The sequence below is a fragment of the Anolis carolinensis genome, chromosome 6 (genome assembly GCF_035594765.1).
Source record: "Anolis carolinensis isolate JA03-04 chromosome 6, rAnoCar3.1.pri, whole genome shotgun sequence".
Lineage (NCBI taxonomy): Eukaryota > Metazoa > Chordata > Lepidosauria > Squamata > Dactyloidae > Anolis > Anolis carolinensis.
In genome coordinates this window covers 82067855-82094278 of record NC_085846.1, presented here as the reverse complement: position 1 = coordinate 82094278, position 26424 = coordinate 82067855, and the positions used below count along the sequence as shown (strand labels likewise).

The 26424-nt window shown below is 42.8% G+C and overlaps 3 protein-coding genes across 7 annotated transcripts in view; all 3 read right to left on the bottom strand.

Moving 5' to 3' along the window:
* Window positions 1–26424, bottom strand: part of hoxa3 (homeobox A3) — a 63290-nt gene that overhangs the window by 27526 nt on the left and 9340 nt on the right. The window contains exons 2-3 of one of the 5 annotated variants that reach the window (XM_008117050.3): window positions 21039–21147; window positions 2526–2707 (exon numbers count right to left, since the gene is read on the bottom strand). The exons of 1 other annotated variant lie outside the window; for it this stretch is intronic. The gene's annotated coding sequence lies outside the window, so the exon portion shown is untranslated. Of the gene's footprint in view, window positions 1–2525; window positions 2708–21038; window positions 23191–26424 lie in introns of those variants that run through there. 3 more of the 5 variants (XM_062957840.1, XM_062957842.1, XM_016996018.2) reach the window with 3 other exon arrangements.
* On the bottom strand, window positions 4087–10988 carry hoxa4 (homeobox A4). Its single transcript, XM_003224927.4, has 2 exons — window positions 6580–10988; window positions 4087–5496 (listed from the first exon to the last, which is right to left on the bottom strand). Exons 1-2 carry the CDS (start codon window positions 7220–7222, stop codon window positions 5159–5161), a joined length of 981 nt encoding a protein of 326 aa, XP_003224975.1. The 5' UTR covers window positions 7223–10988; the 3' UTR covers window positions 4087–5158.
* On the bottom strand, window positions 22209–25829 carry hoxa5 (homeobox A5). Its single transcript, XM_003224914.4, has 2 exons — window positions 24829–25829; window positions 22209–23464 (listed from the first exon to the last, which is right to left on the bottom strand). The coding sequence occupies exons 1-2, from the start codon at window positions 25493–25495 to the stop codon at window positions 23214–23216; spliced, it is 918 nt and encodes a 305-aa protein (XP_003224962.1). The 5' UTR covers window positions 25496–25829; the 3' UTR covers window positions 22209–23213.

The window sequence follows — 26424 nt, the reverse complement described above, 5'->3', positions numbered from 1 at the left end:
AAGTGCAAAGGGTTATATCCTGATCCAATTCACTAAATGCAGTTGGATTCCACCGCCCTTTAAAAAGGTGTTTTGAACCCCTGTTGGCAAAAGAACCAATGGAGTTCTACTAGGAGGTATATATGAAATTAAGATAAATTATATTTGCAGTTTTTATGGATTTTTAGAGTTTAAAACTGATGGTTGACTAGGTGATTTGGGAGCTCTAGTTCCCCAGAGTAACTTTCCCATAGGTGCAAGCAAGTAAAAACTTTGTGTCTGGGTGGCTGGCTGCCTACAATAAATCTGCAAAGTGAACAGTGTGCTCTAAATCTGGACAAGGAGTACCATCTTAACACCTTCTCCTATTATAAAAGTAGTTGAGTGTCTACTTCAGAATGTTGTCTGCAGAAGGGCTTAAATTTCCCATATCCTTTTCCCTTCCTCCCTTGCAATGGAAATATACGGGAAAGAAGGTTTCCAGTACTCTTTCTGACAATCCCAAAACATTATTTTAAAAAACCACCAAAATATATAGCTCTTCTCTGTAGGCCATAAATCACAAGGGAAACCTCACTATTCTTGTTTATTGGTCTTCAAGTCGGTTCACGCTAAGGTTGCCCCGTGGAATGGTGTCAGTGAGATATTGATCTCCTTTGTATATTTCTGCGGTGAACAAACCAAGCAAAGGGAGAGGGCCCTGCTTTAAAGCAAAGGGGGCATCAGAGCATGGGTTGGAGCCAGTTCTGTAATCCCTACTTGACAAAGCAAAAGGAGACAAGGAGCAGAAACCTGGACTGAAGTTTGGAATACTCTCAGCTTTTATGCTTTGCAATGGTGTCAGTTTATTTGCAGACTTTGTTTTATGTGCATTTTTTGAATATTTTTTTAAAGATTCGAAAAAATGTAGGTCTCATAAGCCACATACACACAGCATGAAATGATGGGGATCAGGGTAGTAAATTTTCAGCCTCTTTCCACTCGTTACTTTTTTAATGCTGGAGTGCAAATGGGCAAGCTCAGATCTCTTCTTCAGATACTCAAAGGCAACCAAACGAACTTAGGCATGTGTATGACAGATTGCAGCAAAAAGAAGAAAAATTACAATCTCTTTCTAACCCTTCCTTGCTGCAGAAGGGACCTCCAGGAATGACTTGGAGCTTCTGCCTCTATGAAACGTTTAATCTCTACAGAAGCCTCCTCTGCTATAGGGAAGGAAGGCAGTATTTTGGGCGAGGAGGAAAAGAGGGGAGAAGTGTGTGGGGAGGAAGGACGGATCTGTTCCTTCTCTCCCCCCCCCCCCCCCACTTTCCCTATCTTTCCTTCAGCCTTCTGTCTCTGGCACACATAAATAACTGTGATGCACACAAGACAAAAGGCTGAAAGAAAGGTAGAGAAAGGGGGGAGAAGGGAGAGATCATGTGTATGTGTCAGAGGAAGGAAGGTAAAGTATTCTATGTGTGCATTACAGACATTCATGTGTGTCCAAGACAGAAGGCTGAGAGAGAAGTAGGGAAATAAGGGGGGAACAAAGGGGAGAGTTTTAAAAACTCTAAAATCAGGACAGTAAATAAAGAACAACACTCTGAAAACAGGGGAATTCCAGACATGAAACAATCAGGGCCAGCTAACACCTCCTAACAAAGGATTCCCCCAGGCAGTAAGCAGCCAGGATTTGAAGCTGCAAGGCTTTTCAATGCTAATCAAGGTGATTAATGGCAACATTCACACTTGCTTCCAACTGACAAGAGTTCTTTCTCCCAGCCTGGACCTTCCACAGATATATAAACCTCCCTTGCCTGGTTTCCAGTATATCTCACAACCTCTGAGGATGCCTGCCGTAGATGTGGGGGAAACGTCAGGAGGGAATGCTTCTGGGACGTGGCCATACAGCCTGGAAAGCTAACAGCAATCCAAAGGAGAGATTGTGTGAGAGAGGGAGGGAGGGAGGCTGAGAGAAAGGTAGAAAGGAAGGGAGGGAAATGGGAGAGATCCTGTGTGTGTGAGTGGGGGGGTTAGATGAGAGAAAGAAAGGGAGGGAGGTAAAGCATGTGTGCATCACAAATATGTATGTGTGCCAAAGACAGAAGAATGGAGAGAAGAAAGGAAAGGAGGGGAGAGAAGGGAGAGGTTGTGTGTGCTGTGCGGTTGTGTATGTGAGAGAGGAGGGGGTTTGTAAGGGGGGAACTGTGTGGGTGTGAGGAGGATGTAAGTCAGAGAGAGGGGAACATGTTTGGGTCCAAGTGGCAGATTAGAAAGAACACTGTCTTTAAAGGTCAAGGGTTTGATCGGTCAGTCTGCTCCTCTTAAAAAAACAATTAATGGGATAGAAAATGTGTCCTTTCGGTGAACTCTCCCCATTGCCCGGGCCCAGGCAGGACAATGGTGGGGTTGACGCTCCACTCCAGTCTTCGAGCTTGCTGTACCATTGATTGTGTCAACCAAGTCAAGATGCCGAAACCCTAGCCAACACATCAAAGCAAATCCATATTGCACTGGAAAGGGGGGAAAGGGGGGGGGGAATCGAAATCAAATAAAAGCATTACCTTGGATGATGACAGCCTGCCATATGTATTTTTTCCCTCCGTGCCGGATTCTCCTCCCAGAAAGTATACATTTTCATCAGGGCACAGCCAAGCGACTGTGTCTTTCTACATGAACACATTTTCCTCAGGAAAATCCTTCGTGTCTTCTCAGACCTTTTCCAAGAGAATGCCTTTCAGAACTGCTGTTGAATTACAAAGAAGTATTTATTGTAGGAGGTGATTAATGATTCCCAGTAAAATTGCTATTTTCAGCCTGATTTCATTTCGAGGGTTTGGAAAAAAAAACAATGGGGAAAAGAAAGGGGAGGGAAGGGAGGGCTTGGAGCCTAGAACTACGGAAGTTAGAGCAGATCCGCAGTCTTCTGGTGAATAGTTGATTAAACATCTTGACCATTCCTCTTAATTTTAGAGTTTGAGCAACTGAGCACAGAAACATTATCCATGCCAACCCAAACAAAGGCTTTGAGACAAAGAGATCTGCTTTAGAAGGGAGGAGGAGGAGGAGGAGGAGGAGGAGGAGGAGGAAAAACAGCACAGAGTTTTCCAGCTTCTTCTATTTCTAAATCAAGAATCCAGAGGGGAAGGGCACTTTAGGGATTTAGTAAATAAGAAAGAAGCCCCACCATCACCATCTCCTTTGGGCATTCACTTTGGTAGCTCTTTTAGATGGTTCATAGCAGTGTTTTACTCTCCTTTGGACCTTCTTTGGTATGTTAGCCCAACAGCACCATTATATAGTCGAAGGCTTTCATGGCCGGAATCACTGGGTTGCTGCAAGACAACATTCACACTTGCCTCCAACAGACAAGAGTCCTTTCTCCCACCCTGGACCTTCCACAGACATATAAACCTCACTGACCTAGTTTCCAATATATCTCACAACCTGTGAGGATGCCCGCCGTAGATGTGGACTAAACTTCACTTAAAAAAAAACTGTTGAATTAAACTGGTTAAAGTATCCAGGTCAATATATTAAATACTACTCTGGGTATCTATAAGGACCAAGGTGGTATTCCAACAGCAGGAATATATTACTACTATCTGATTGCAAGTTTATGCAGTTATATGCAGTTATATATTATATGCAACTCATGCTCCAAACTCAATGCACAGGTAGGACTGCATTATTCACCATGGGGATTTTAATGTGTGTTCATTGCAGGGGGTGGTTGAATTATTCAGAGGAAAGCAAATGAAGCCACATGTTCAGAATGCTTTCTTTGCTTGTTTTGCTTCAAGGCTTCTGGGTGAATCCCACCCCAGAGTTGGTGTGCCATTCCAAATCATCACGAATAAAGGAAAAGATACCTCTACAGTGTTTCTTATCATAGTATTTGATTAAACAGCACCTAGTCATGGCGGCACAATAACAACAGCAGTGATAGCCATTATTAAGTTTCAGTGCATTGCATTCATTGGAAAGTCTCTAGTCATGCAAAATTCATGTAGGTGAATGCAAAAAGATGTCTTAGGGGGGTGCAACCAGAGGACAACAGTACAGATTGTTTAAGAACACTGGAAGGCCAGACAGGCCGGTTCGCAAGCCATTTAAAGCTAGTACTCCACTCATTTCAAATCTAATTTATTTCAGTGGCACTCACTCTCGCTTTTTGGTTTGTTGGGGGTTTGAGGCACAATCCTCCATGTAAATCATTGTTGTGGAATTTATTATGATTCCAAAATCTCAATGTGGTTAGTATTGGGGTGGAATCGCTGAGACCGCTGGACCCAATCTGAGAAATAGGTACCTGTGTGAATGTACATGACACAATACGCATTTAGGCAGCAATCCGGTACCAACAAAGCCAAGAGGTCAAATTCTGCCTTTTCCTGGTGTGTCTAGTGCTTTTAATCTGACTTTTTTTGGTACAGGATATTTTTTATTAACAGCACTGGACATTATAGATATATAAATATATACACACATCACACGTACACAGATGTATACACATAATTTGCACATTGTACAGGGGACTTCGACTGTGGCATGACATGAAGACAGAATCAGCCTTTATAGCAGTGCTGGTGTACTTTCAATTAAAAAAAGTTTTTAAAAACACCCAACATTGGGGAGATTAACATATCAGGACTAAAGCAAAGACTATACTTTTTCAAAGCTTGGTACACAGAAGACATTTTTTCTTAGTCAGTACAGTGGGCTTTGTGATTCTTGGGCTGCCCTTTCCACTATGCCCCACAAGACCTCAATTAAAAGAAATGGGTTGACTTCTGTCTGTGCAAGGGAGAGTCCACACACATACCACGAAACAGCACGAGCATAGGTTTTTACCCACAGCCTCACAAAGTCACTCAGAAACATTTTGAAAACATATTTACAAAAGGGTCCTTCCTTAGGTACAGGATCCATCCACAACGCTTTAATGCTGCAGGTAGATGGCATTTCCATAAATAATAATAATAATCAATGGCAATGAAGAGACATTTACAGAAGGGAAACATTGGATCCAGTTTTGGTTTGGTTCAGTTTTGGGTTCAACACAGGCGCCCCATGCTGGGCATTTCTGCTTTGTCCTGGTGTCATTTCCCCTTCGATCAATTCAGGATAGTTCTTTGGTCCTCGGAGCAAACGTGAAGCAGGTGTGGCAGGAGGTCTCCCTGAGTCTGTGGGGACATCATAGGGCTGCTGCGTTTGGGGTCGCCCTGCCTCTCGGTGGGGGCGCCGGGGATTGGTGGTGGTGCGGTGCTTTGGCTTGCTGGTTGAGACTGGGAGGGTTGGAGGAGCGCATCTTGGTGTTGGGCAACTTGTGGTCCTTCTTCCACTTCATCCTCCGGTTCTGGAACCAGATCTTCACCTGCCGCTCGGAGAGGCAGAGGCTGTGGGCGATCTCGATGCGGCGCCTCCGGGTCAGGTAGCGGTTGAAGTGAAACTCCTTCTCCAGCTCCAGGACTTGCTGCCTGGTGTAGGCGGTTCGGGACCTTTTGGGCTCCCCTCCGTTGTAATTGGGGTTGACTTCAGCCCAAAAAGAGAGGAGAAGGAAGAGGAGGAAGAAGAAAGCAACGGAATGGTTATCATTCTGATATAAGACACTGGGTTCACTGGGGGCTAAGGGATGAGATGGATCAAGACAAGAAGAGGGGAAGAAAAGGGTTCAAAGGCTTTAGACAATGGGGGTCAACTGAAAGGAGAGGATGCCATAAAAATGGTGACGGGCATTTGGGTCCCAGAAAAAGCTTCAAAGCTTAATAGCCCAGGGCTATTAAATTTATGGGGGCTATAATGGCTGCCCTAACAGTTTGGAGTCTCGTAAATCTCCTGATAAAGGGCCCCGCGCACACCAAAGGTTTTCCAAGGCTTTCATGGCCGGAATCACCGGGCTGCTGTGAGTTTTCCGGGCTGTATGGCAATGTTCCAAAAGCATTCTCTCCTGACGTTTCGCCTGTATCTATGGCAGGCATTCTCAGAGGTTGTGAGGTCTGCTGAAAACTAGGCAAAAGGGGGTTTATATATCTGTGGAAGGTCCAGGGTGGGAAAAAGAACTCTTGTCTGTTTGAAACAAGTGTTAATGTTGCAATTGTCCGCCTTGATTAGCACTGAATGGCCTTGCAGCTTCAACTCTAAAATCAGGACAGTAAATAAAGAGCAACACTCAGAAAATAGGAGAATTCCAGACAGAAAACAGTCAGGGCCAGCTTACACCTCCTAACAAAGGATTTCCCCAGGCAATAAGCAGCCAGTCCTTGAATCTGGAAGGCTATTCAGTGCTACTCAAGGTGGCCAATTGCTACATTAACACTTGCCTCAACAAGACAAGTGTTTTTTCTCCCACCCTGGTCTTTCCACGGATATATAAACCCCTCTTGCCTAGTTTCAACAGACCCCACAAACTCTTAGGATGCCTGCCACAGATGCAGACGAAACGTCAGGAGAGAATGCTTATGGAACATGGCCATACAACCCGGGAAACTCACAGCAAACCCGGCTTTCATTTACATTGGGGCTTTCTCTCACACACACTTGCCCTCGCAATCTAAGAGGGTGGGCCGGCCTCTTGCCCCTCGCCCACCCCAGGCGCTCTCCCAGGGCTCCACTCACCCGTGCTCACGTGGATCTTCTTCATCCAAGGGTAGACCACGGGCTCTTTCCCTGCTTTGAGGCCCGGCTGCAGGCTCTTCTCGGGGGCCAAGAGCGGGCAGGACACGGGGCTGGCTCCGGGGGCGGCCTCGCAATGGCGCTGGGGAGGAAGCGGAGGAGGAGGAGGGGGGACGTGGCCTTGGAGCAAGGTCTGGTGGCCCTTCCGCGGAGGAGGGGCGGGAGCAGGAGGCGTAGGCGGCGGAGGGGAGACTCCTGGAGCCGGTGGCGGGTCCTGTCCCGGGGTAGCAGCAGAGCCGAGGCCGGTGTAGCTGTAAGGAGACTCGGGGTAGTGGCTCGGCGGAGCGGGGTAGAGCGACTCCGGGGGAGGAGGAGGAGGATGAGGAGGCTGCGGAGGAGGCTGCGGAGGAGCCTGGTATCCCGGCCCTCTGTTCGGACGCTGGTAGTAATCGGGCACCGGGTGGTGATGAGCCTGGCGCAGCTGCTGGGGATGGTGGTGCTGGTGGTGGTGCTGGTGGGGCTGATGGTGGTGGTAGTTGCTCCCGCCTCCGCCGCTCCCTCCGCCGCCGAGCTGCGCGTATTCCTCGCAAGGAGGGAATTTGGGCTCGATGTAGTTGGAGTTTATCAAAAACGAACTCATGGTCATTAATTTGTGAAGTGCAAAAATACTAATTTTTCTCGCGTTGTCGTTTTTCTGGGCTCGGCGAGGCCCCTCCCCTCCTCCTCTCCCCTCTCCCCCCTTCCTCTTTCCTCCCCTCCCTCCTTCCTTCCTTCCTCCCTGCCTCTCCTCACCCCCCCCCCTTTTCTTTCTTTCTTTTTTTTCTGTTTGTCAAGCGCTAGCTGCCAAAGTTTGGGCCTACGCTCCCCCCTCAAGACCCCCCCTTCCCTTCCCTTCATCTGGAACCAAACAGATCCACATACTCACCCATGCCACCCCCACCACCTGACCGGCAGGGCCAATTGCTAAGCGGTTGGCAGAGCCCGGATCAGGAAATGGAAAGAGAAGAAGAAAAGAGAGGGAGGGGGGAAGCCTAGAGGACAAGCCCAGGACGGTTCCTGGCCACCCGCTTTCCCCTAGTGGGCGAGGAGATGATGATGATGATGATGATCATGATGATCACGATGATGGTGTCCGCCAGAGGCAAGGACTAGGGAGGGAGGGAGGGAAAGAAAGGGCGGCACTGCCTTCCTTCCCGCGGATTCCAAACCGAAGATAAGACGAAGCCAAGGACGAGTGAGTGGGGGTGAGAAGGGCAGCGTGGACCCCCGACGAGGCTGCTCCCCTTTATGGAGCACCCACTGTCCCCCTTTCAAGCAGGGACTTCAAAACCTGGATGTTCCACTGTAGGCTTGATAATGGTTAGGCCCCTGCCTTTGAATGTCCAGTCCAAAGAAACCATTGGAGTGAACTCTGCACTTTACCTCAGCCCTGGCCTTATTGTTTGCTTTTTGCACAAGCCCTCTCCAGTTTCTCATCTTGCTCACCTTATCCCTGGTTCTGGTTATTGAGGTTTGTTTTGATTTATTTCCATGGTTGCTTTTATATTCTGCTATTTATGTTTTAAATGTGTTTTTAGTTTGTAAACCCTGTTGTACTGGGCCTGGTCCCGCTTGTAAGTCGTACAGAATCCCTTCGGTGAGATGGTGGTGGGATATAAGAATAAAATTATTATTATTATTAGGCGCTGTCCCTCCTTCCCTCGCCTGTTGTACTCGGCCTGGTACCGCTTCTAAACCACCAGGAGTCCCTTGGGGAGATGGTGGTGGGATATAAGAATAAAATTATTATTATTATTATTATTATTATTATTATTATTATTATTATTATTATTAGGCGCTGTCCCTCCTTCCCTCGCCTGTCGTACTGGGCCTGGTACCGCTTCCAAGCCACCAGGAGTCCCTTGGGGAGATGATGCTGGGATATAAGAATAAAATTATTATTATTATTATTATTATTATTATTATTATTATTATTATTATTATTATTATTATTATTCGCTGTCCCTCCTTCCCTCGCCTGTTGTACTCGGCCTGGTACCGCTTCTAAGCCACCAGAAGTCCCTTGGGGAGATGGTGCTGGGATATAAGAATAAAATAATATACCGCTTCTAAACCACCAGGAGTCCCTTGGGGAGATGGTGGTGGGATATAAGAATAAAATTATTATTATTATTATTATTATTATTATTATTATTATTATTATTATTACTATTAGGCGCTGTCCCTCCTTCCCTCGCCTGTTGTACTCGGCCTGGTACCGCTTCTAAGCCACCAGGAGTCCCTTAGGGAGATGGTGGTGGGATATAAGAATAAAGTTGTTGTTGTTGGTGGTGGTGGTGGTGTTGTTGTTATTATTATTATTATTATTATTATTATTATTATTATTATTATTATTATTATTAGGCACCTCCCATCCTCCCCATGTCCTCCCCAGTTTCAGGGGAAGCAGTGAGGGAGCCATATTCAACTATTATGAGTGTATAAATTGGCATGTCCACCTCGGAGTACACGCATCTATGAGTTAGGGACTGCCTCCTGTTCTTATTATGATCAGAACTGATTGAAAATCAGGGATTGACGAGTGAAACGCATCTCCTTCAGAGCAGCAATGGTTTAGTGTGGGTTGTTGACCCTACAGAAGGGAAATCAGTTTAGACGCTGGTCCTTATCCCGGGTTAGTATATCCTGACCTTACAAGATGTCTCGAGGTGCCTTAAGCCCCCGACCACTTCCTCAAGAAGTGCACCAAGGAGAGCATTTAGATAGAGGCTGAAACAGATTGGCCTGAAATGAAACCAAGAGACTGTTTACATATGTTTTTGTAATGTTTCTTTCCAGCCTCTTCCATAGGACCCTACGGCCCTTTCCACACAGCTGCATAAAATCCCACATTTCCTCCTTTGAAATGGAATATATGGCAGTGTGGACTCAGATAACGCAGTTCAAAGCAGATATTCTGGGATTTTTCCCCTTGATATTCTGGGATATAGGGCTGTGTGGAAGGGCCCTCAGATTACTCACTTCAAAGCAGATATTGTGGGATTTTTGCCTTGTTATTCTGGGTTATATGGCTGTGTAGAAGGGCCCTGGGAGGGATTCAAGGATCTTTCTGAAAGGAAAAGACCATTCGAGGAGGATCCCCTTATGTCTTCCCTGATTTTCAGGCCATTAATGAATGAGAGGACAGTCGCAGTGGCATCAAGAGAGAGCAGTGGTCCCAGATAGGCCACATTAATGGCAACGCGCAATTTGCTTCTCTCTGATACATCCCCGGGGATTTGAAATGGGGCTGACTGGTTGGCTTGCTTTTCTGTTCCCCTTTTTAAGCGTCATTTAATTATTTTTAAAATGTCCTCATCCCTTGACAGCCCTAGAGAGGCGGGTACCATCCACTGAGCAGAGAATGCTGATGAGAAAAGGGTAGTAGTAGTAGTAGTAGTAGTAATAATAATAATAATAATAATAATAATAATAATAATAATAATAATGGAATAGGAAAACAAAGTTGCAGCAGATCAGAAGAGCATCTTAGGAAACTAACAGTGAGGTCACCCGCATGCCTGACTGAACAAATATACACAAATAAATAAAACGGTCTAGTTCCTAGGATGCTTATTTTCCGTTGAGGGAAAGATGATTTTCTTTCCTTTGAAAGCTAGTTATTTTAAAGACAAACGGAATACAAGGGTCTCTTTCACCAGTACTGTAAATATGACGTGAATAATCTGACTCAAAATTGATCGTTAACAGGGCAGGAAGGAAAAAAGAGGCGATTGTGTGACCTGGGGTAATTGAAATCTGAAGCAGCTTCTCTTACAATATCTTAATTTAATCGTTTGATGCACCCAGTGCACTTTGGTCTCTCTGGATCGTCATATTTCAGCCTTTAAGGCTCCCATACTACACATACGGTACTTACCTGGGAAGGAATCCCATGGGTTAGCATTGTGTTATAAAAGGCACATCAGGTTTATCGGGGATTAAGCACGGTGACCTAAAAACTAATTTTCAAATATAATAAAACAGCGGCCTGTCTCAACATCTCTTGAGTGTGTATGCTTTAATTCACACAATCCGAACGAACATTTTCACCAGGGCCCTTTCAGCCTAGTGTTTATTGTTGACTTTTATGGTAATAAAAGTTCATTATTTTTTTCTTGTGGATTATTCCTGTACCTAGATAAAAGACCATTGAACTGGCTACTTAACAGTGTGAGTGAACATTTGATTCTCTCAATATTTTATATTTTATACAAATATTTCTCTGGTTCCCCTTCCATGCTGTGTATTTCTCTCACATCTCTGTCCTGAAGAACTTAAGCAAGGGCTACTTTGCAGCTAATATCAGAAATTTATGGCATATGTATGACATATATGGCACATATATATGGCATATATATATATATATATATATATATATATATATATATATATATATATATATCATGAACATCTGTGAGTGTGTGTGTATATATATGTATATGTGTGTATATATATATATAGCATGAACATCTGCAAAAATCACAACGACTTCAGCCTTATTTTTCGGCTTCAAAGGCTAGTGGAAGGAAATGTGAACTGGCATATTTTCCATCCATTTTGGCTAGCTTTTCCATTGCAAATAATAACCATCGCCCAGGATGGGTTTTAACGGTGTAAGAAAAGCATATAGATGTGGACATCTATGGACAATACATCCTAGCACAGGGATAGACGGCCAAGCATAAATGCCATCCATTTGAGTTTCAAGAGCCTAACCCTTGGATTCGGCCATAGACAGAAATAGAGCCGCAAAACAACAACAACAACAACACCCTCTTTGCAATAGATATACATAGAAACAAAGACAGTACCTTCTTTTTTTGTCTGCTGACACCTTCGGGGGATGGTTTAATCTGAGCTATCCTGGTTCAGCCTTAGAGCCCTGCCTGTTTGTTTCCCTGGACTGACTCTCTTTCCACTGGGTGTCTCCTTTGCTTGGTTGAACGGGGATGAATGGGATCCTGGCTTAGTGCTGTAAATCTTCAAGGTGACCTAAGCTTCAGCTTTGTTTTGCAAACGGTTCTTGCTGAAACCAGGCGGCAGAGATGGGCCTGTGCCTCATCTTGTCCGTTTGCATATCCTAAACAGGAGTCCAGCCCAGACCACCGGGTCTTATCGCTCCAGTTGTCCTTTTCCACTCTCCCTCTCTCTCTGTCCACCCCCTTCTCCTTTCCACCAGAGATTTATGGCCCCATGGAGCAACCTCAGATACCGGACATTGGAGCCTGGCCTTGTTCCTTTAAAGTTTAAGATAGCAACCTTTGTGAAGCCAGCAAACACACAAACACGGCCTTGCACACTGTTGCGGAGGAGGAGGGCGAATGCTTTTAGCAATAAGACACCCGACCGGATGAGCAAAGACTTAGGAAAACATCCAACCGGATCCTGTCCCCCTAAGAGCCATGATGCAATGTTATGATCCTCCTCTTTCGCTGATCACTTCCTTGTGAACAAATACATTTTCTATGTGAATGTTATAAAATCTGAGCAAATATTGAATTTATTTCTGTGTAAACACACACATGCATGTGTTTACGCATAGTGTATGTGCATCTATATATGTGAGTATATCAATATCCAAAGTAAGGACATTTATATCTGTGTAAACACATACATGTATGTGTATATGCACTGTGTGTGTATATATATGTGTGCCTATTTCAATATCCTAAGTAAGTAGACTTATTTCCGTGTAAACGCACACATGTATGTGTATATGCACTGTGTGTGTGTGTATATGTAGATTTATTTCTGTGTAAACACACATGTATGTGTATATGCACTGTATGTGTATATATGTGCCTATTTCAATATCCCAAGGAAACTTATTTCTGTGTAAACAACACACGTATATGTGTATGCACTGTGTGTGTGTATATATGTGCCTATTTCAATATCCTAAGGAAACTTATTTCTGTGTAAACGCACACATGTATGTGTATATGCACTGTGTGTGTGTGTGTATAAGTAGATTTATTTCTGTGTAAACACACATGTATGTGTATATGCACTGTATGTATATATGTGCCTATTTCAATATCCCAAGGAAACTTATTTCTGTGTAAACAACACAGGTATATGTGTATGCACTGTGTGTGTGTATATATGTGCCTATTTCAATATCCTAAGGAAACTTATTTCTGTGTAAACACACACATGTATGTGTATATGTACAGTGTGTATATATGTATGTACTTCAATATCCAAAGTAAACGTATTTCTGTGTAAATACACACATGTATGTGTAGTGTGTGTGTATATATTTCAATATCATAAGTAAGCAAACTTATTTCTGTGTAAACACACACGTGTATGTGTATATGCACTGTGTGTATATATGTATGTACTTCAATATCCAAAGTAAACGTATTTCTGTGTAAATACACACATGTATGTGTAGCGTGCGTGTGTGTGTGTATTTCAATATCCTAAGTAAAATCTATATAAGTGTAGAAGTCGCTGAGAAGGGGGGAAAATGAAACAGTTACTCCTCCCTCTAAGAATTCTGTTTCTCCCCAAATAAAATTATTATTCAGTCCACAAATGATTGGTATTATATTAAAATAGCTCTTGAGTCTCTAGAAATACAGTGTAGGCATTCAAAGAAAAGGGTAGGCAAAGATATTAATGGAATGCAAGCACAGAAAAAATAAAAAGAGTTCTGGGTGTGAACGATTTTCAATCTCTATGGCTCTCTCTGCAATATTTTTTTTTTAAAAAATTGGGGGTTGAAGGGAAATTTTATGAAGAGAGAACACAGAATTCTTCTTCCGAGGGGACAATGCCATCGTTTTGCCCTCCCCCGGTTATATCTATGCCTGTATCTCACCGTCTTGGGCTGTGAATTGATATGCAGTGGATGTAATTAAACTTTTCAACTTGCCCACGCGCCTGGGAGACCGAGAAGGAGAGAGAGAAGGAGAGAGAGAAGGAGAGAGAGGGGAGGAAAGATGCGGGAAGAAGGAGACACCCGGCAACTCGGGCTGAATGCGATGTGGGGCATTTTGAATATGTTTAACCCAGCTTTTCCCTCTTGAATGCAACCCTGCCCCGAGTTTCAAAGTGACCGAAAAGTGACACCGGCCGCATTTTGTTTCTTATTAATCTTACACATTGACAGTCTTTGTTAAATAACAAGGCGTGCCCTTCACCGAGCGACATTTTCATATTTGTTAGACGCGCTGACCTGAAGTTCACCTCGGCCTTGGACTTAGTTTTTTCGAGGTCTTTAACAGTGTCTTTAAAATGTGTGTGTGCATATATATATAATACACACACATACACACACACACATATATATATTAGCAAAGAGGCAACTTGGGGCTCAGGATGTAGGGAGAAGTAGGGTTTGGCCATGTCATCTAATAGTAAGCAAGGGGAAAATATTTAAAAGAGTTGCAGGAGAGAGGGAGAGATGTAAAGGTTATGAAATCGGTTTTGTGGAAACAGAAAAGACGTAAGAAGGTACTGAAGAAAATTCCTAAGGAGGCCAAAACTACATAGTTGATTCTTGGCACAAAGAGAGTTGATTTTTGCCATACTGTGTGTGTCTGTCGTTTATTTACACCATAAGGCTCTGGCTTTAGATTTTATTTTCTGGTCTTTGGGAATTATAAACAACCTTCTAAAGAATGGGGTAAGAACAGGGAAAAAACGTCAATTTTTTCCTGAAAAGAATCTGAGTTAAAGGCTGAGAAAAATAATATGAACTGGGTTAGCTTCCTCCAAGTACTTGTGTGTGTCTGTACTAGATTTAGATAGAGATAGAAATACCTATCTAATTTTGCACAGAGGCACACACAAATGCTTACATATAATCAGAGTGGAATGTCTAGGTTACATATAGCAAAAGCCCACTGTATTTTTTTTTAAAAAAATTATGAAATTAAAAATGAAAACAAGAAGGCAACATTTGAACTCCTTTGTGAAAATCTGCTGCACTTGAAAACTAAGAAAATGGACTAAGAAGCAACAAACTCATTAAAAAATCAAGGTTTATCTAGGTGCCTTTAATAAAGCACCGATTTTTTAAAACATCAATCAAAAATAAAATTACCAAAAAAATCAAATGTTAAGGCAAAGAGGAATTAAAATTGTGTTGTTGAAGGCTTTCATGGTCTGAATCACTGGGTTGCAGTGAGTTTTCCGGGCTGTATTGTCATGTTCCAGAAGCATTCTCTCCTGACGTTTCTCCCACATCTGTGGCAGGCATCCTCAGAAGTTGTGAGGCAGGCAACCTCTGAGGATACCTGCCATAGATGCGGGTGAAACGTCAGGAGAGAATGCTTCTGGAACATGACAATACAGCCTGGAAAACTCACAGCAACCCAGGAATTAAAATTACTTTAAAATAGTTTTCTTACTTCCCTGCATACAAAACAATGTTTTCATCTCAAAATACCCTGCTAGACTGATGCTCCATATAATTTGGGCTGCAATCCCTTACACTCTTACATGGAAACAACTCATGATGAATTCTATAGGTTTTATATCAGGGCAGACAAGGATATGATTGCACTATACTTTTCTAGAAAAGAGATGCAAAACGTGAAGGGATGCACTGTAGATTTTATAGTGGCATAGGTACATGTGCTGTCTATCTTATATGGTGTCTTGCTTCTACCCAACCCCCGCCCCAATTGTGGGAGGATGTTTCCAAAGAGCAAAAATACAAGTTTGGAAGAGATTTGGATATTTCAAAATTAAACTGGTGTGGAATCAAAAGAGACTAATTTTTTTTATCAGCAACTCAGTATATAGTGGTATATACTATGTATAGTATATGTATATAGTATGTGTATTATATATATCTATAGTATATGTATAGTATATGGTATATGGATATATTGTCAGCAATTATATGGGGGTATATACTATGTATTGTATATAGGGGTATATACATATATTCCTATGGCTAAACAATTTCTGCATAAATAGGCTGAGATTTTTGGCTTATTCGTGTATTTATAGGCACTAATAAAGTGTTGGTTTTGAATATATATATATATTTATATATTCCTTTTCCCTGCATTTTAATTACTGTCTTCTCAGTAGAATAAATTCTTCGGGGGTATGTTTAGCGTTCGTTCATGTGTACGAGGAATGGCTATATGTCTCCACAAGAGTAAGCCCCATTGAGTCCCCTCATTCCTACACCCCGTAATTGTGTACAGCAATGCACTTTATGACATAGACTGCATTTCCTAGAACTAAATCAGGCATCTGTAATTCTGTGTCTATTTTAGTGGCAACAAAGTCAATATGGAAATCCACCTCTAGAATTTGGAATTAACAAGATAAGGGGAGTAACTCTGATCCAAATAACCCTGCTGGTCCCTGTTTATTGATAAATACATCCCTAATTCCTAGAAGGAAATATTTCTTTAACCACTATGATAAGGAAGCAAGCAAAGAAGGGAGGAAGCCAACTGCCTTGATGATAACATATCAAAGACGGGGAAAATATCCTCCTCCTCTTTAAACCTACAAGGTTATATTATTGTCACTAGGATAATTTACACAGAGCACTGATTTCCGCAGATCCACGCGTGTCTAACCCAAATATATTCCAAAAGTGAACTGGAGATCACAGTTTGTTTGTTTTTTAAACCTTCTTAAAAAACATTATTGTTACAAATCAGATGATATCATTCTGTTAATCAATGGAGTGGATGAAAAGTATTGGGCAGGACAGTCACTGAGGTTTTTAAGAAAGGCAAAATCGCTTTAGTCCAGTTGGAGAATAAAAATAAACATAAAAAACCTCCCAAGAACCTTAAAGACGGGTCACAGTTGTATATTTATTTACTGTGAGTCATGGTTTTCTGAACTACAGTCCACTTTACTGGGGTGAGATCCAGAATAATGAAATTCAAGGGGACATTTGTAGGATTCCCGCATTAAATCTGTGTTTGGATACCTGTGTGCCAGTTTTTGTACAGGGAACAAATCCCCCCCAATTCACCTGATCCGTCTGCCAACCAACGATATTCAGGGGAATAAATGTGGTTGATAATTCAAGATGAAATACAACATGTATTACTCCTTGAAAAGAGGAATTTTCTATCCTTCCCTGGGTAATTGAGGTCATTCAACCAGTAGAGTTCACCTGGAGTCCATACTGTGATGCACGCCTCGCTCCGAGCTATTTTATCTTTTGTGCTGATAGTCAAGATCTTGGCTATAACATTGACATCAAACTCTGTCTGGCCGCATGACTAAGAGTGGCGCGAAGCGTAAACTTTTGACCCTCAACTTTTTGACCTGGAGTTGTTACGCCCTAACCACAAAGATACACAAAAGCGAGGCAGCCCTCTATCTCTTTCCAGGACGCTGCCTCTCTCGTTTGTTTCCATAGCTTTTTTTTCCCCCTCTCTGAGATTTGAAAAAGAGTGTGGATTTTTGAAAGGGGGAAGAAAGGATCGAGCCACACAACCCAAACAACAACAACAACAACAACAACAACAAAAGATCCAACCTTTTGTCAGAGAAACCTAAAAATCAGTTTGCAAAAAGCTAAAAAGCGTTGGAGAAATTGGATTAAACTGAAGGGAGTCCATGTGGTGTCCATGGCAGGTGGGTAAGTTCTGAGTGTGGAGTGGGCGCAAAAGTGGGGCTATTTATCCATCTTAAGATACTACTGAGAATAATGGGTCGTTTCAACGTTGTTATTATTATTATTATCATCATTACTTTAATAAAGTCAAAGCTTCCAAAGGGCTGCTAAACCTTGCTCAGGGAAAAGCGAGCTGGCTGTGAACTTGGTCTAAAGCGAGCTCTGCTGGCGAGTTCTGGGGTCTGCAGATTTATCTTAGTTTCTGCATTTACTTAACCTGGCAATGAACTGCACGGGCTCCCATTTATTATCCCCGAGACAGACTTCACCTCCAGCAAGGACTGTTTCACAAAACTGCAATAATTACCGAAGAACCTTCATAACAAATATTATTATTATTGAAAAGCCATTTCGGATTAGTTGGGTGGGGTTAGAGGAGAAGAAGGGACAGGCTCCATATGCCCTTCCTGGAAAAGGAACCCACTTTCTGAAAATATTGTGGCCTTTCTCTGCATTGTTTGCATCTCCCTAAGCGACAAAGCCATAACCCTGTGGTCGTAGAGAGGTCCTGGATAGGGAGGGAGAAAGAAATCCCAGACAAGTGAGTGTTTGTGTATAAAAATTGATGTTTGGTGATCAAAGTTACTAGAAATGAAAAAAACTGGATTATATAGATTAGGAGGAGAAAACAAGCCTATTCTTTCTTTCAAAAGAAAAACAAAAATGGTCTAATCCAGGAATTCAAACCAGGCATCTCCATTAAACATTGTGATGCTTCATATTCTATAGATAATACTTGAAATTCCAGCAATACCACACTTGTTTTGTACAATGAGATTAATAATTTTCCCATCATGCTTCACAAACCTACCCATCATGTGACTCTTTCAAAGCCATTTTAGGCTTTAAAGAAAGTGAAGAGCTTCTTTGCTATATACACAAACACTTGCCTTGTTATAAGCTTCCTTCTGCTTACAGATGAGCCAGTGAAGGATTCTTAGTCCTCAAAAGATCACTGGTGATTATTTAAGGAAAGGAAAGCACAGGCCCCTCCAGGAAAGTAAATACAGCCCTAAGGGCAGCCCTTCCAACCGTCTGATCTGCTCATCCTAAAAAATAATCATTTTTTTTAGTGTATGAAATAATCTGTGGTTTCTCTGTTGCTATTTGCCTGGGTGTGTTCGGAAATGAGGAATATTTAAAATAGCAAGAGTTTGGGGTTGGGAGGAAGACGTTATCCTTACATCTCATAAATTTCCCTTTGGGCTTGAGTGGATTTGTTTTGGTATGTGAAATATTAAAACAGAGTTTGCAAGATTATATATTTTCTGGGATGTGTTGGATTTACTTCTGAGTAGACATGGCTAGGCTAGAGCAGCCCTACTGGTGACGATTTCCTTTATGTACTTCTCTATCCTTTCTCTTAACATCTTCTATCCAGTCAGTAATTTAGTCATTAAATGGCTGGGTAATTAGTTGGAGAGATAGGTAGATAGCTAAGGTGAGATTAATTTAAAACTGAGGATAAGGCACTATTATCAAACGGAGCCAGGATCACCATTATTTTACTCCTTGGAAATCTTTATTTAGAACTTGATCCAACTGCTTCGGTAGAGTATCCTTCAATAGGGCCCTTTTCCACACTCAAGACAAGGAAAGCTCAACATCTTTAGTCCAACCCCAATAAAATGCATACTTCTTTAAGTCCATTCCATTTAAGAGGAAACAGTTTTACACCTCAACGTTTATGACATTTTCTTTGGAAAAAATTCCCCTTGGATTCTAAAGGATTTACTTTCTAACTGATGTTGCAACTCAAAAGAATTCTTCTGGTACATAAAACTAGAATGTGCCTTTATTAGACTTCACCTTTAACTAAACTCTGATTTACTTTTTCAATAAGCTATTTTGCTGTCATAAACCTATAGAATATTAATACTTTCCTTTGGCATGAGAAACTAACGGGGAAACTTGGACAAAGAGTCTGAAGATTTTTGTTCCTATTCTGGTTTTCCTTCTATAAATATAATCCTCAAACACAGACAAATAGTACAGAAATGTATATTAACAACGGAAATGCAGCCATTGTGAAAATGATCCATCCTTTCAGGTTTCATAGAGTTCATTGTAATGCGTTCAGAACTTGTTTAATAGTATATACATGCGGCTACAATGAGGCGCTCCAGAAATCCTACAAGTTTCTACATCCTCGAGAAAGACATCTAAATGTAAAAAAAAAAAACCTTTCCTTTATCATCTAATCTCTTTCTATCTACAAGAAGAATAAACTTGCAGATAGAAATATATTTCTATTTACAAAGCTATAATATATACACACACCACAAACCACTGAAGATTTATCTATGTTCTGCAAAATCCGTCCCTAAAATGACTTCCATTGAATTCAATTGGACTTAGTCTTACACAAGTGGGTATACTATTGCACCTTAACCGAGAAAAATGCTAGAAGGCAATAAAATCCAACATCCAACCCTTTCAAATGAAAGAAAACTTTTTCTTTTGGAAACCAAAGCTCAAGTATTAAGGCCAGAAGGAATCTTGTAGAATCTGCAAACTAACAGCTGAATTCTTGTTTTAAAAAGTTAGGAAATAGAGCCTCTTCAAAACCTGGTGCATTTATTGTTGGACCACTTCAATCTATTTGAAAAACAACTCACTAGACAGGCAACTTCTCTTTTAAAAGAGCTGGATTTGATCACCGCAACTTTTATTCTCTCCATGGATTCTCTTATGGTTACTATAGGCTCCAAACACATTACCCGTCCCCAGTAAAGCTGGTGTGAGTAAATATTTCCAAGATCAGACACTACAAAGAAAGCAAGGAAGAAAGAAAGAGGAAAGAAGCCCAGCAGAAAAAAAAGGAGATGCTCTTTCATGCTTTCTTTCAACCCTGGAAATTCAAAGACCTAAAGTTAAATCCGGCCATAAACTTTATTGCTGAGTAATCACACTCTAGTGAGAAGAGTCTACTTAAATAAAAAGGAATGCTGGAAATAAACAGGCAGCTGGGGCCTACCCTGCAATTCCAAGACAGTAAAAAGAAAAAAGAAAAAAGAAAAGGGAAAGAAAAGATATCTGTATAAGTAGGGTTATTTACTATAGCCTATAAACCTCAACTGCCTTTGCTACTTTCAAACACTGAGTAGAATCTCCTGATAAAAGTTTGCACCCAATTAGTTTGCTGGAAGGTGGTGGGAGAGAAGAAACAATTAGAGGAAACACAGGTTTGAGATAGCCGAGAATCCACAATAACATCCTTGTGTATAATGTACATGTTATAAACTACATACACACCCAAAGATATACATGGCTACTTTGTCTGGATAGAGAATGTTGAATCCTGAGGTACACAAGGAGTAAACTCCTTCTTATTAACTTATCTTAGGAAATTATTGCCCTCAGAAAGATCAAGTTGTCCACTCGTGAAATAACATATAGCTGGACCCATAGTTTGTTTTTGCTGATTATATATATATATATATATATATATATATATATATATATATATTCCCTTCAAGAAACACAACAAGCAACTAAGTCTTTATCATTTCTCTGTAGTCAACCTAATTACAGTTAGGCCTCAAAATCCACCTCTGCTAAAGCCGCTTATTGTGCCTAACTTGGATATATCTATATTTATTTACATATCACTATAAATGCTGGACGTTTAGAAGTTAAGAAGTGGAAGGAAACACTTCCCTTCTTTCTAAATCTCGTCTCTTAAGAAAGGTTGATCTACGGCTCAAAACCTGGTCGTTCAAGCAGCCTGGACCAAGCCATTCACAGCTGCCTTCTCCATTGTACAAAGAAACTTCAAACAACTTGTGCACAAAAGAAAACTTACCTTAACTTGCTCGCCATTTTTTTTCACAGAGCATTTGTGAGAACTTGGGGGAACAGATAACTTCTGTACCTAAACCTGATAATTTGAATGACCAGGAGGCACACGTAGCCTGCAAAAGAGTCAAATGAAGTCCAGCGTCAGTGCGATTATATGTTATGTGGTATATAATGTTGGATGACAACTCCCCAAAACCATAAAACTTACTTTAATGGCGTCACGTGACATTTTATAGCCAGTGAGCCTATCTGTCTGAGCTATGGATGATTTTACGATCTAATTCATAGACAAAACCCTATTCATTTGGCACCCAAATGTCATATAGCCGGAACTGAGGCTTATAAAGTTTACTGTTTTATAACTTTTAAAGGAAGACATCAGTGTTACCGGTCTCTAAATGTGCAGATCTTTAGTTGCTCTTAGAAGCTCAACAACCTTAGCCATTCAAGCCCAAGGGAGGTAAGTAACAGCTACGTTTCTAGCAAGATTTGCTCTGGCAAAAAATAAATTATTGGTATGTCTAAAAGGAAATATTCCTAATAGTTTTTAAAGAGTGTTTGAGGAGGAAGTAGGTGTTTGCTCTCACATTGGATGTTGTCTACAGACTCCAAAGTCTCTCCAGACCTTGTCCCAGCACCAGTATGCTAAGTTACTTAGAACGATAAACCTAGAGAAAGTTAAAGCAGGTTCTAGAGGTGTTGTTGTTGCTGTTGTTGTTGTTGAAGTAAACAAGAGTTTTCCATGTGGCAGAGAAGAGATGTTGGGACTCTTCCTCAAGAAAGGGAACTGGCAACGGGTTTTAGCAACCTTCTGGATTAAGATGAACCAAAGGATCTTAATAACCTTATGCATTAAGAGGAACCAAAGGATCATAACAACCTTCTGCATTAAGAGGAACTCAGTAATCCAGAGAAAATGTGTTGTCGAAGGTTTTCATGGCTGGAATCACTGGGCTACTGTGAGTTTTCCGGGCTGTAAGGCCATGTTCCTTCTGGAAAACTCACAGCAACCCAATCCAGAGAAATGTAGGGCAATTCCCACCCTTTTAGTTGGGAAAAGCTTAGTTTCTTCTCAACTTTGATCTAATGAGACTACTAAAGGAGGTCATCTTGAGGTACCTTAGAGTACCAACCAGGAAAGGGGGATCTGGGCACAAAGAAATGGGGGAAACCCTTACAATAGAAAGTTTATTTTTCCAGTCAGTTCTTTTTTTAAAAAAAAACAAAACATTTTTAAAAGGCCGATCACATTATTTTTTTTGCTCAGACAGCCAGCCAGACTTTGACTCAATGTGTAACTTTATCCACAAGAAAGAGAGAGAAGGAAAGCAAGAAAGAAAGCACCCTATACATTACTGAAGCTGCGCTTAAGAAAAAGCCACTTTTTCGAGAGTTCGTGCAAAAAAGGAGTCATATACAAAGGCACAGCAAGGACATACTGTCTGGGATCACAGTTTTCGTCACAGATTCACTATATTCACTACAAGTTAGGACACAGTTCCGTTTTTGTATTTCATCATTTCACCTCTACAACAGCCATTAATGACAACAGGAATTAAGATAGGTAGGTTTGGATTGGAAATCTTGGCCACAGCTTGGAGCTATACAGACACCGACACTTTTTTATTATTTTTTTGAACACACATGCACAGTTAAGCACAGCGAGTGCAACACACAGAGAAACATGGGGGTGGAAACAGGGGTGGGGGAGAAAGAGAGGGAGGGGGGAGGAAGGAAGAAGGGAGTCGATGGCTCTCCCTTACTGGGTTTTTTTTTTTTTTTTTTGGTGAGTGTGTAGTCTCCCCCCTCCTTTTTACAGTTACTTCAAGTAACACCACTCGCTTTATATAAATAAGTTAAAACATCTACATATTATTATTATTTTTTCTTCTTCTTCTTCAAGACAAAGCCATTCAAGACAAAGAAGCAGATCTACTGGTAACCCGCGCTGGGAAAGCTCAATTAAAACAGGCTCATGATTAAAAGATGGACTAGGGAGCGTTTTCCCCTCTCCCGGGGAAGTTGGAGCAAGTCAACGCGAGAGAAAGAGAGAGAGAGAGGCAGAGAGAGAGACAGACAGACAGACAACTGACATTCCACGCAGAGTCAGCTCATATAATACTGCTCAGTACTTGGTTTTGTTTTTGGGTTTAGTTGGGGCAAATCCGGGGTCCCTCTTTTAGGGGCGAAAGGCTCCTCCGGCCGCTGCCATGCTCATGCTCTTCAACTTGTTATCCTTTTTCCATTTCATGCGCCGGTTTTGGAACCAGATCTTGATCTGTCTCTCTGAGAGGCAAAGAGCGTGTGCGATTTCAATCCTCCTCCTGCGGGTCAGGTATCTATTGAAGTGAAACTCTTTCTCCAGCTCCAGCGTCTGGTAGCGGGTGTAAGCAGTCCGAGCCCGTTTCCCTTCGGGCCCCCCTATGTTGTCTGCAACCAGAGATTTAGAAAAGAAGAAGGGGGAGCGGGTTAGGAAGGTGGCAAACGAGGGGCACCACCACCCACCACTATCCGCTTCTCTCTGTTTCCTGCTCCTCCAAGCCCAGGCAAGTTAGGAAAGAGACTCAACAAGTACCTCCTTCTCACCTCCCTTCCATAGCCCTCCTTCCTTTTCCTTAAATAATTTCCATCACTTTGGATTTTTCAATAGTTTTCCCCAGTCCTCCCATTCTTTTGTATGAATTTCAAGCAAAAGCGAGGAAGCATTTCTTCTGTACCCCCCACATTTCATTTTCTTTTGGGTCCACAACAGCCTTAACTCCACCCTTTAGCCTTTCAAAGTCCTGTAATAATATTTTTTCGAGTCCAGAAGCTCAGGGGAGGGCAATCCACAGCTTCTGGACACTTTATTTGGGACTTTAGATTGCAATGGGAATAGTTTCCAGGACTGCCAGACTGACGTCTGGTATTATTTGTATCCCCCCAGTCTCTCTCCCTGCAAGTTTTTCCCCTTGACTGACTTCCTTCCCTCCTAGTTAATTTCTTCTCCCCCCACTTCACACACACACTCACACACAAATTGCTCAACTTCTTTTTTGATATAATTAGTAACGGTGTTTTTCACTGGACGGTCCTCGTCATAAATTACAGAGGCTGACACTCACTATTCAAGACCTTTTCCCTCTGTCTCTCCTCTCTCTCCCCTCCGTGCCCACCATTTCAGCACAGTTCTGGAGACTTGGGGAAGGAAGAGTTCTTCGAAGCAGCTCCCTCACTCTCTGGCCTGACCTCTTCTAGTTCTCTACTGGATCCTTACACTCTTTTTCCCAGGATAGACCCGTGTACAAACAACAACACACCCCTCCACACACACACACACACATCCCACATTCCAAGGCTTTCTGGAGAAGATTTGAAGAGCAGCCTTCTCTCTTTGCATGCCAAATGTGTGCGTCTAGACTGTGACAACCCTATGCTGCACCCACCCATCCCATCCTCCACATCTATTTTGCGAGCAAAGAGTTCTTCGAAGCAGCTCCCTCACTCTGGCCTGACCTCTTCTAGTTCTTTACTGAATCTTCATACTCTTTTTCCCAAGATAGACCCCATGTACAAACAAACACACCCTACATTCCAAGACTTTCTGGAGAAGGGTTTGCAAGCAATGTATGCGTCTAGACAACCCTATGCTCCATATCTATTTTCAAAGTGTGTGCCTCTAGGCAATCTCCACACCCTCCCCTCCCCTCTCTTTCCATTCTGTCTCCCTCCAAGATCCCTATAGTCAAGACAGGCGGCTTTCTGGAGTATCTCTGAGCATGCTTTATTAGTAGTATTATTATTAGTATGATTACCATGGCTTATGTGGAGCTTTCTCATCCAGGGGTAGATCTGGGGCTGTGGCGGCTGTGGGGCCGGGCTTTGGTCGCTCTGTTGGGGGTTGGCTTGCTCGCTGCCGGCCGGAGGAGCCTCTTCTGTGCCCGGCGAGGCGCTGAGCCCTTCTCTGCCGCCGCTGCCATGGCTGTTGTTGGCGCTGGCGCTGCTGCTGGTGCTGCTGGAAGTAGAGGAAGCGCCGGTCGAGTTGGCGGTGGAGTTTTTCACGCTGCTGCCGTTGGCTGGCGAGGGGGCTGCGGCGGCAGCAGCGCAGGGCAGCGGGTCAGGCGAGTGTGGCGAGTGGGTGCCCACTGCTGCCGCAGCCGCCGCCGCCCGGTTGGCATACCTGGCCTCGGGGGTGTTGGCCGCGGAGGAGGAGGAAGAGGAGGCGTTGGCGTTGGCGGGGTAGCTGCCCCTCGTCCTCTCCGAGGGCCCCGCTGCTCCAAAGTGGCCGGAAGCCGAGCGGCTGACGCTGAGGTCCATGCCATTGTAGCCGTAGCCCCCGCTGTTGCCATACCTGCCGGAATGCATGGCAGCGGATTCCCTGAATTGCTCGCTCACGGCACTGGCATCTCCATAATTATGTAACGGGTACTCCGGGCCATTGGGGTAGCGACCGCAAAAGGAGTTTACAAAATAAGAGCTCATTTGTTGTCGTTGTTGTTGTTGGGTTGCTTGGTTGGTTGGGGTGATGGTAGTGGAATAATTTTTTTAAAAAGATCGGTGGAAATTGGGGGGCTTGATTTGTGGCTCTCTTTGCTTCGTTTTTTGGTGCGTCTATAGCACCCTTGCACAATTTATGATGAATTATGGAAATGACTGGGACATGTACTCGGTTCCCTCCTACGTAGGCACCCAAATATGGGGTACGGCTCCACATCACGTGCTTTTGTTGTCCAGTCGTAAATCCTGCCTGATGACCTCTAGAGGTAAACTCGTGCACTAAAGGGAAAAAGGGGGGCGAGGAAGGAGGGGGGAGGCGCGCGCACGGCGCTCGCGCCCGGCCCCGGCTCCCCAGCGTCAGCCGGCCTCGCGCGCCACCTGCTGGAGGACAGGCGCCACTGCAGGCTTCCCGACCCGCCGAACGGGCTCTGCTGCTGCTGCTGGCGGGGTCGAATCGAGGTTACAGCCCATTATAGCAAAATTATGGCATCGCCCTCGCAGTGCCATTACTGTGTACCAATTGTGAAGGGCTATCGGCTCCCCATCGGAAAACCAGCAAGGAGGCAGAAGCCCAGGGAAAGAAAATAGTCACCCTTTTGAGAAAAAAAAACCTATATTTTTAAATAAATATTTGAGGATCTTCCTTAAAAATATTTAAAAGCAAAATAAAAATACAAATCAATGCATTCGCCGTCTCCTCCAGGCCAAAGACATATATATAGGTTGGAGAAGACGGCTAATGATTTAAATCAGGAGAGAGAATGAAATCCTTCCCGCCTAGCAACAATTGCTGTGCTATTCTCCCAGAAACACCCGCCATCTGTGTTTTAAAACCAGTACCAATGTTAAATTCCCCTTCCATTGAGCTTTCCTGTAGTAGAATTTGAAAGATATTGTCTTTTTAAAAATCCAGT